The sequence below is a fragment of the Monodelphis domestica genome, chromosome 6 (assembly GCF_027887165.1).
Source record: "Monodelphis domestica isolate mMonDom1 chromosome 6, mMonDom1.pri, whole genome shotgun sequence".
NCBI lineage: Eukaryota > Metazoa > Chordata > Mammalia > Didelphimorphia > Didelphidae > Monodelphis > Monodelphis domestica.
The window spans coordinates 171,933,884-171,943,234 of NC_077232.1; the positions used below are offsets into that span (position 1 = coordinate 171,933,884).

Below are 9,351 nucleotides of genomic sequence, written 5' to 3' on the forward strand. Positions count from 1 at the left end.
CCTTGGACCCTTACTATTTGTGTGACCCTGGACAACTCACTTGACCACTCTCAGCCTCACTTTCCTTATCTGTATGATGGGGATTATAACAGCAACTACTTGATAGGGTTATCCAATGAGATAATATATGTAAAGTGCTTTGAAAATCTTAAAGCTCTATATAAATAATAGCTATTCTCTCTGTCTCTATCTATCTCTGCCTCCTTTCCCCTCCCAGGTTAATTATTTCCTGAAGGTCACATTGGAACCCAGGTAAAAACCACTGAAGGTGGGATTTAAACTCAAGCTCTCTATTAAGATTTAGTGTTCTTGCTTCAATCCCAAGTTGCTCCCATGGCGTTTAAATGCCATTTTGTGGAAATCTCCTGGGGCAGGGTAGCAAAGGGGGAGAGGAGACAAAGACAATCACATCTTACCTTCATTAAAGACCAGTAGACTATGGAACATGTATTCCTGAAGTGTTGGTTAACAGAATTAAATTGTAAGAGTGTGTGTGTGTTTATTTGCTTTATTTACGCAATGAAGAGAGTGCAGCATTGTTCCATGAAGTAGAGACTCAGGATGGTGGAAAGGACTGATCACCCCACTCATCTTTGCTAATGCTAAACATAGGGTCTGCTGGTCACCATGATAAATGTATATAGACTGAACTTCTTTCTGGAACGTAGTATAATTTGGACCAATATATATGAGTTGGGAAATGTCAGGAAAGAAGCAAGCTGACTAACCTGACTGTAAACTGACCCCCCGCCTTCCAATTCCATCCCATGGAGAGAGAGATATAATTTGGTTTTCTTTCTTTCATTCTTTTTTAAAAACCCTTCCTTTCTGTCTTAGAATTGCTATTAAGTGTTAGTTGCAAAGCAGAAGAGCGGTAAGGGCTAAGCAATGGGGATTAGGTGAGTTATGCAGGGTCACACCGCTAGGAAAGTGTCTAAGGCTCACATTGGAACCCAGGACCTTCCATCTCCAGGCTTGGCTCTCCAGCCACTGAGTCACCTGGCTGTCCCCACATAATTGGTTTTTGAACAGCCTTCAATATAGGTTCCAGATTCTGCAACCAGACCAAATCCCCTCAGGTGGATGATAGATAGGTTCTCTGCTTTGTCTTCTATCCCATTCTATCCCTACTTGGTTCCTCTTTCCCTTCTTATCAGGAACCTAAGAGGGGGAAAAAGTCAAAATCAGCTGGCTGAAGGAAGTACCTGTCCTTCACACTTCCTCAGTCCAATTACATATTTGTTATAAAAGTTGAAGCATGAAAAATATTTTGATCTATAATCCTTAATGGTATATAATAGATAATAGTTACATGATCTATATATAATATATAGATAGAATGAGCTATGCTAATATATAGTGATGTATAATAGATAATAAATAAATATCAGTACTTTGGACTTTGGGGAGCAAGAAGTTTACTTTTGTTTCTTTTCCTTCTGAAAATGACTATCCAAATGAAACATCATCCTATGAGGATTAAAAAAAACAACCTATATTAGTTCATACACTGTAAAAGTTAGATCTTTTTAAAAAATTTATTGATTCTATTCATTTTTTTACACCTCAGACACTTTCCCATCACCATCCCCCCTCTACCCTCTGTAATAACAAAAAAAAAATAGTTAAGCAAAATAAACTCTCAGAATGTTTGCAAAGGGAAGAGTGTTTCATTGTTGGTGCTGGGATGCGGAAGAAGAATATTTCTTGCATTTCTTCTGGATTCTTGTCATTTTTTGTGTTGATTTCTTCTACATTATTATGAGATTGTGCATGTAGTCTTCTTGATTATGTTTTCTTCATCTGGATAAGCTAATATGTATTTTAATGTTTCTCTTAATTCTACTAAAGATTAACTTTATTTAGAGTCCAACCAATCTTAGTTCTCAACCAACAGCACTGGCTGTTTGCCATTTACAGTGATACCTGACATTCTTAACAATGACCCTGAGGCACTGCGAGGTCCTGTTATCTTCAAAGAAAGTCTAAATGGTGTCTAGTAGAATGTTAGTACAAAGTACACATTATTATATTTTTATATGTTAAAATCCACCCATGTGTAATAAGGTGGCCCATGTATAATATGCACTTATTTTTATTAACATCAACCAGCTACTAGTTCAAATAATCATTTCTTTACTATACGTTTTTACTCTGAAAAGACCTATGGAAAATCTCTTTGGGACCCTTAAGGTGTCCAAAATATTTTATCCCAAAGTTAGCAATTCAGAATATTACAAATATAGTAAAACTTAAGCAATATGAATAACCAGAAGTGCCATTTTGAGTTACATTTTTTAAAAGAAATGAACTTTATTTCCTTTAAGCACGTAGGATAACTTGAAGTAACTACTAGGATGTTTCCATCTTAAGATCCTGGTAAGTTTGTTTACTAATGAATAAGACTCTTCTGTAACTAAAAATATATGTATGCACATAATGAATGACTAAAACCCTAAAAAGCAGTTTGTTCTCTGAAGTGGGTTAATTGTCATTAATTTGCTTAGGAGGGGAAAAAACATTTCTTCATGGAATGATGGGCTTAAAGCTAAAAAAAGGGACTAGGAGATCATCTACCAGGCATTTACTGGTAAATGTTTAATAACCAGCTTTCTCTCTCTGTCTCTCTATCTCTGTCTCTGTCTCTGTCTCTCTCTGTCTCTCTCTGTCTCTCTCTCTCTCTGTTTCTCTGTCTCTCTCTCTCTCTCTGTCTCTCTGTTTCTCTCTCTGTCTCTCTCTCTGTCTGTCTGTCTCTCTCTCTCTCTCTCCACAGTTTTAGTTTAATTTGCATTTTTAACATTTTCACCATCACCTGCTTAAGTCTAGACAATCAATACAGCAATAAATCAAGCCATGGTTGGTAGCACTTGCCAATTTCTGCACTTTGCTGAAAATTTAACAGTTGGCTCTTTGAGCTGACTCTACTACCCCACAAGAGTCCAACCCCTCATTTCATAGAAGACATCCTAACTAGTGAAGGTAAAATTCATCCCAGCCCAATTCTAATTATCATAAATTTTAATTACCACAAATTGTCACAAGGGCTCTAACTATTGTCCAAATTAATCAGTTTTAACTCTACTTAAGAAAAAGTGGTTCTAATGTACCAATTTTCATTCCTGTGCTATTTTGAGGAAGAGAAAAAATATATATTATTTTAGTACTTTGCTAATATAACAAACACATTTCTATGAAAGACACAGATTGGTACAAAGGTTCATTTAAATCAATGTCATGCAAATGTGCAGCATTGGAAAATAGCTGAAAAACAATTGTAATTCATTGTATTCATGTTTAATGTTGTTTATAGTGAATCATTCTCAAATAAAATTAAAATACCTTTAGAATAGCACAGTATGAAGGAAGATGGACTCTATTAAAGGGTTGCTCATGATTGTTCTACTGGAAATTACTCCATTCACAAATATTATATAAAGGAGATTATGATACTTTCCTAGTCTAAATACTGTAATTAGAAATCATTTATCATGGGGGGGGCATAACATTAGGAGCCTGGCCATGTGAGTTCTTGTCCAGATCTGCCACTCACTCACTCACTGTATGGCTTTGGGCAAGTCACTTAATCCTGACAGGATTCAGTTCTCCAAGTGCACTTGACAAAGGAAGCCAAATTCTAGTGTATGATTCTGAATAATAATAGATGACATTTATATAGTGTCTTAAGGTTTGAACAATATTTTCGAGATATCATTTCATTTGATCACCATTAATTTCAAAAGTTATTCCAACTGGATAAAATGAACAGCTTTGATTTATTTCCTCCTAATTTGCCCAATCAGAGGAAGGTATGGGTGCAGCAGTTGCCTGGGGTGCAATACTGAAGAGGGCACAATGCCTGACCCTTTTTTTTTTAAGCCCATGTTTTTAATACTGGAAAAATTCCACCTTCCTCAGCACATAGGTATTTATTTTGTGATTAATGAAGTCACCTGTATAACAGTGAACGCTCAAAGCCTCCAGGGGACAGTAGCACCCATGGGGCTTACTTTCTGAACCTAGCTTGGAGCAGGCATACAAACACTTTCTTTGTCTCCCTTCCCCTACTAGGAAGGAGAAAAAGCCATAGAGTAAGGGCTCTTAACCTTGGGTCCATGGATACACATAAAACATATGTACACGTGCACACATATATGTATATACACACATGCACATATATGTATATTTGTTGTTGTTGTTCAGTTATTTTCCAGTCAGGACCTCATTGGGGGTTTTCTTAGCAAAGATACTGGAATGGTTTGCCATTTCCTTCTCTAGCCCATTTTACAGATGGGGAACTGAGGCCAACAGGGTTAAGTAACTCGCCCAGGGTCACATAACTAGTAAGTGTCCGAGGCTGGAACTGAACTCGGGGAGACGAGTCCTCCTGACTCCAGGCCCATTGCTGTCTCCACTGCACCATCTAACTGCCTGTACACATAGAGATAACTATACTTTGATATAATTGGTTCCATTTGTAATCCTCTATATTTTGTTTTATTCATTTAAAACATTCTAAGGAAGTCAGAGGCTTCATCAGATTATAACACTACAGAGGTTGGGGAATGTCCTAGGAAATGTCTCCTCTGAGATTAGAGAATGAGGGAAGCACAGCAGTTGGGAATCTCAGGTCCAGATGATCTATCTCTAAGGCTCCTTTTAACTCTAGAGTTGCAAGCAAAAGCTGTATTACCATTTGTTGGGAATAATTATAAATAGGATTCTTGTTCATTTTGAGGTTGGACTAGAAGTTCTTTGAGTCCCTTCTTACTCCGAGATTTCATGAAACTTATTTTACTGCAAGCTATGCAGGCCACCAACTCTAGAGGAATTATTCTTCCCTCTTACTTATGCCATCCCAGGCCACAGGGAAAATAAGCAGGAGGGGTGTTGGAGATGGCAGATTATCTCCCCCTTTTTCTCTTAGATAGGGCTGACATACTCCTCCAGTCAGAGAGGAAAAGTGGGCTTATTATTATAAATAACAAGGGTTTTGAAAAGCTAAAAAGGTTATAGCATTATAGGTTTTGAGCTGGAATTAACCTTGGGGATCATCTAGGCTAACTCCTCTCATTTTACAGAAGAGAAAACTGAGGCTCAAAAAAGTAAAAAGACCTGCCTATGGTCATATAGGTATTAAAGTGCCAGTAAGGACCAAGCTTGGATCCTCCAAACCCAATACTTTCTATTATATAAGTTCTAGTATTCCTCCATCGTGTCTCTTCACATAGTGAAGAGCTCAGGATGCAGTGCCTTGTACATCCTAGGTACATAAGAAGTTCTGTTTGAATTGGATTGAAAAACACCATTAAAACAGATTCTACTTCCTTTCATTATTTAGATATTTTAGCAATTTATTTTTAGAGACAGTAAGAGCCCTCACTCAAGAATTTTTACACACAAGTGAAAATCAAAATGCACTTGGGTGAGGAATGTAATTGGCTCATAGCCAACTATATGACTGCTTTATAGGAAATTTATTTTTAGTTTTTAGACTCGGTGCCCCAAGTCCCAAACCTGTAGTAGTATATTTGCATTGAAGGGAAAGAAATATATCAAGCTATGTCATTTAACACAGAGAAGCTGGAAAGATGAGTTGAGAGAGTGGGGTAGAATGATTTCAGTTGAGATAAGACAGTGGAAATAGAGGCAGTACCAGTATTCCCAAGACCATAAAATGTGCACGTTTCCATCTCTATAACTATTAGTAGAATAAATTTGGAAACCATAAAAATGTTCACTAATTTCACTGACTTGATTTCAGATTCAGAGAGAGCCACTCACTCTATCCAGATCCATTTGGCAGAACGAGATTTAACTGTTTGAAATTAAAAGAAATTTGGGATTATATAGATAGGTAATTGTAGTCATTTGGAATGTGAAAAAGAAAAACATTAGTAGAGCAGATTTTTCCCCATGACCTTCCCAGTTACTGTGCTTCCCTCATTCTCTAATCTCAGAGGAGACATTTCCTGGGACATTTACCAAATGCATTCCCCAAATCCATCAATTGACTCTATAATTCTTTAAAGTCCATTCAACTGTTGAGAAAGTAACCTTGAATGAACAGTTATTCTTCCTGGAATTTACACATAACTGGCCCACATTCTGACATCTTTACTGGCCTGGTGGGATTTTTTTTTTTTAGAAGCATACTGAGATTAAGGTTACCCTTTGGGTTGAGGCAGCCTCAGGCCTTGGGAGGGTTTCTTCCTATAACTCAGCCTCTGCACAAGTTTCAGTTTCAGGGGGAGATTTCTTTTCTTCCTCTATTTCAGTATCTGCAGCTAAGGCTTCTTCGGCCTCTGGAGCTTTATCACTGACCTCAGCTGCCTCCAGCATTGCTGCATCTGTGACCTCTGGCTCTGATTCTGCACTGACTATAGCAGCTTCACTGATCTCTGGATCAGTTTTGACACTGACTTCAGGAGCCTCCTCTGGACCAGCTTCTTCACTGGTTGCTGGAGCCTCCTCTTGACCAGCTTCTTCACTGGTTGCTGGAGCCTCCTCTGGACCAGCTTCTTCACTGGTTGCTAGAGCCTCCTCTGGACCTGATTCTTCACTGGTTGCTGGAGCCTCCTCTGGACCTGATTCTTCACTGGTTGCTGGAGCCTCTTCTGGACCAGCTTCTTCACTGGTTGCTGGAGCCTCCTCTGGACCAGCTTCTTCACTGGTTGCTGGAGCCTCCTCTGGACCAGCTTCTTCACTGGTTGCTGGAGCCTCCTCCAGAGCTGCATCTTTCAAATCTACGTTTTCTTCAACTGTTGCCAAACCAGCCTCCAAAGTAGAAGCATCATTAGGGGCTTCTGAACAGGCTTCACTGGTTTCCATTGGCTTTACTTCCTCATCTGTTGAGATTAATTTCATTAAAAGACATAGAAAAGAAAAAAAACAGTTGCAGGAATATCAAAATCTACTTTCACTATAAACATTTCAAAATAATATTTAGCCGATGAAATCTTATTGCTTCTGTTCTGCATAAACAGAAGACAAAAATCCATTCAGTTAACAATTGCTATCTTAGTTCCTGAAAATATGATCATTCAAATTCACCGAATCTCCGAGATGAAAGGGACTTCTGAAATCATCATTTTATCCACTTCCTGCTCTTTGCACAAGTGGTTCCTGAATCCCTCCCCCGCTATGTATATTTCATGCATCCTTTTCCAGTGCAGAATGTCTAGCCACCTTCAAAACAGCCCTGCTGCCATCTCCTATGAGAGTTATTTTCCCGCTGCCTGCAGATTGTATAGCTCCCTCCCTCTCAAAATCACTTCATATTACTTTGTATGTACTTTGTGGTAACATTATTGGTCTACATGGTTTATCACCCAGAGAGTAGACTATAAACCCATAATAGAGTATAAATGCCTTGAACTTGGTGACTGCTTTGTTTTTGTCTTCATACAAAGATTACTTCCCATAGTAGGGGCTACATAAGAGTTTACTGAAAGGAGCAGAATGGAAAAGCCACTTCTATGGGACTCTGTTTTGGGATGTTTTTTTGGGAAAAGCCTTGGCCGTGAAATTAGAACTAGCTCTGTGACCCCATCTGTAAAATGAGATGGTACTACCTCACAGAGCTGTAGTGGGACCTAAGAGACATATATTTAAAGTACTCTCCAATCTTCACTTGCTATAGAGTCCCAAAAGACATGGTGCAGTTTTAAGCTTTAGCTTTATTTTGCTGAAAATTTTATCTGAATCTAAGCTAGAAGAAGAAGAAGAAGAAGAAGAAGAAGAAGAAGAAGAAGAAGAAGAAGAAGAAGAAGAAGAAGAAGAAGAAGAAGAAGAAGAAGAAGAAGAAGAAGAAGAAGAAGAAGAAGAAGAAGAAGAAGAAAGAAGAAGAAGAAGAAGAAGAAGAAGAAGAGAAGAAGAAGAAGAAGAAGAAGAAGAAGAAGAAGAAGAAGAAGAAGAAGAAGAAGAAGAAGAAGAAGAAGAAGAAGAAGAAGAAGAAGAAGAAGAAGAAGAGAAGAAGAAGAAGAAGAAGAAGAAGAAGAAGAAGAAGAAGAAGAAGAAGAAGAAGAAGAAGAAGAAGAAGAAGAAGAAGAAGAAGAAGAAGAAGAAGAAGAAGAAGAAGAAGAAGAAGAAGAAGAAGAAGAAGAAGAAGAAGAAGAAGAAGAAGAAGAAGAAGAAGAAGAAGAAGAAGAAGAAGAAGAAGAAGAAGAAGAAGAAGAAGAAGAAGAAGAAGAAGAGAAGAAGAAGAAGAAGAAGAAGAAGAAGAAGAAGAAGAAGAAGAAGAAGAAGAAGAAGAAGAAGAAGAAGAAGAAGAAGCTTAGAGATTTAGCTTTAAAATTGCACAAGGGACAGCTAGGTGGTTCAGCCAGACCTAGAGATGGGAGGTCCTGGATTTAAATCTGGCCTCAGATACTTCCTAAAGGTGTGACCCTGAGCAAGTCACTTAATCCCCACTTCCTAGCCCTTACTGCTCTTCTGCTTTGGAACCAATATGTAGAATTGATTCTAAAACAGAAGGTAAGAATTTAAAATAATTTAAATAAAGAAATAAATAAAACCATACTAAGGTGGTTCCATTGATAGAGAATCTGGGTTTAAATGTGACCTCATATACTTTTTTTTTTTTTAAGTTCAGGTCCTTCTTCTTACTCATGCTCTTCATATACTTTCTAAGCTGTGTGATCCTGGACAAGTCATCTACCCCCAATTGCCTAGCACCTTACTTAGTATTGATTCTTAGACAGAAGGTAAGGGTTTAAAAAGAAAACTTATCTAAGTTTTTTTGGGACACTGTGTATAAATATCAGCTGCTATTTTTATTATCCTTTACAAGCATCCCAGGTAGCTCATTCCATCACTGACAAAATATTGACTGCTCCATCTGAAAACTGCCTATTCATATCCTTTGACCATTTGTCAATTGGGGAATGGCTTGATTTCTTATACATTTGACTTAGTTCCTTATATATTTGGGAAAGTAGACTTTTATTAGAGAATTTTGTTATAAAGTTTTTTTTGTCCCAGTTTCTTGCTTCCCTTCTAATTTTGGTTGCATTGGTTTTGTTTGTACAAAACCTTTTGTACTAAATAAATTTTGTAAAAAAATTATTGTAATTTAATATAATAAAGATTATTCATTTTATATTTTGTAAACGTTCTCCATCTCTTGCTTGATCTTAAATTCTTTCCTTTCCCATAGATCTGACAGGTATACTATTCTATAGTCACCTAATTTATTTATGATTTCACTCTTTATATTTAAACTGAAAAAATTTTGGAAGGGAAAAGCATATAATTACCAATTTCTTAGCACAGTGCCTTTGCCCATTAACTTATCCATTCTCCCCTCTCTCCTTTCATAACAATAATATTGTATATTTGTATAGCATTTTGTAG

At 37.4% G+C, this 9,351-nt stretch overlaps 1 protein-coding gene across 1 annotated transcript in view; it reads right to left on the reverse strand.

Annotated features, from left to right (window-relative positions):
• Positions 1-1,544: 1,544 nt before the first annotated feature.
• Positions 1,545-9,351, reverse strand: part of MGARP (mitochondria localized glutamic acid rich protein) — a 31,248-nt gene continuing 23,441 nt past the window's right edge. The window contains exon 3 of the mRNA XM_056803806.1: positions 1,545-6,852. Within this exon, the coding sequence (XP_056659784.1) occupies positions 6,211-6,852 (642 nt within the window). The 3' untranslated portion in view covers positions 1,545-6,210. The remainder of the gene's footprint in view (positions 6,853-9,351) is intronic.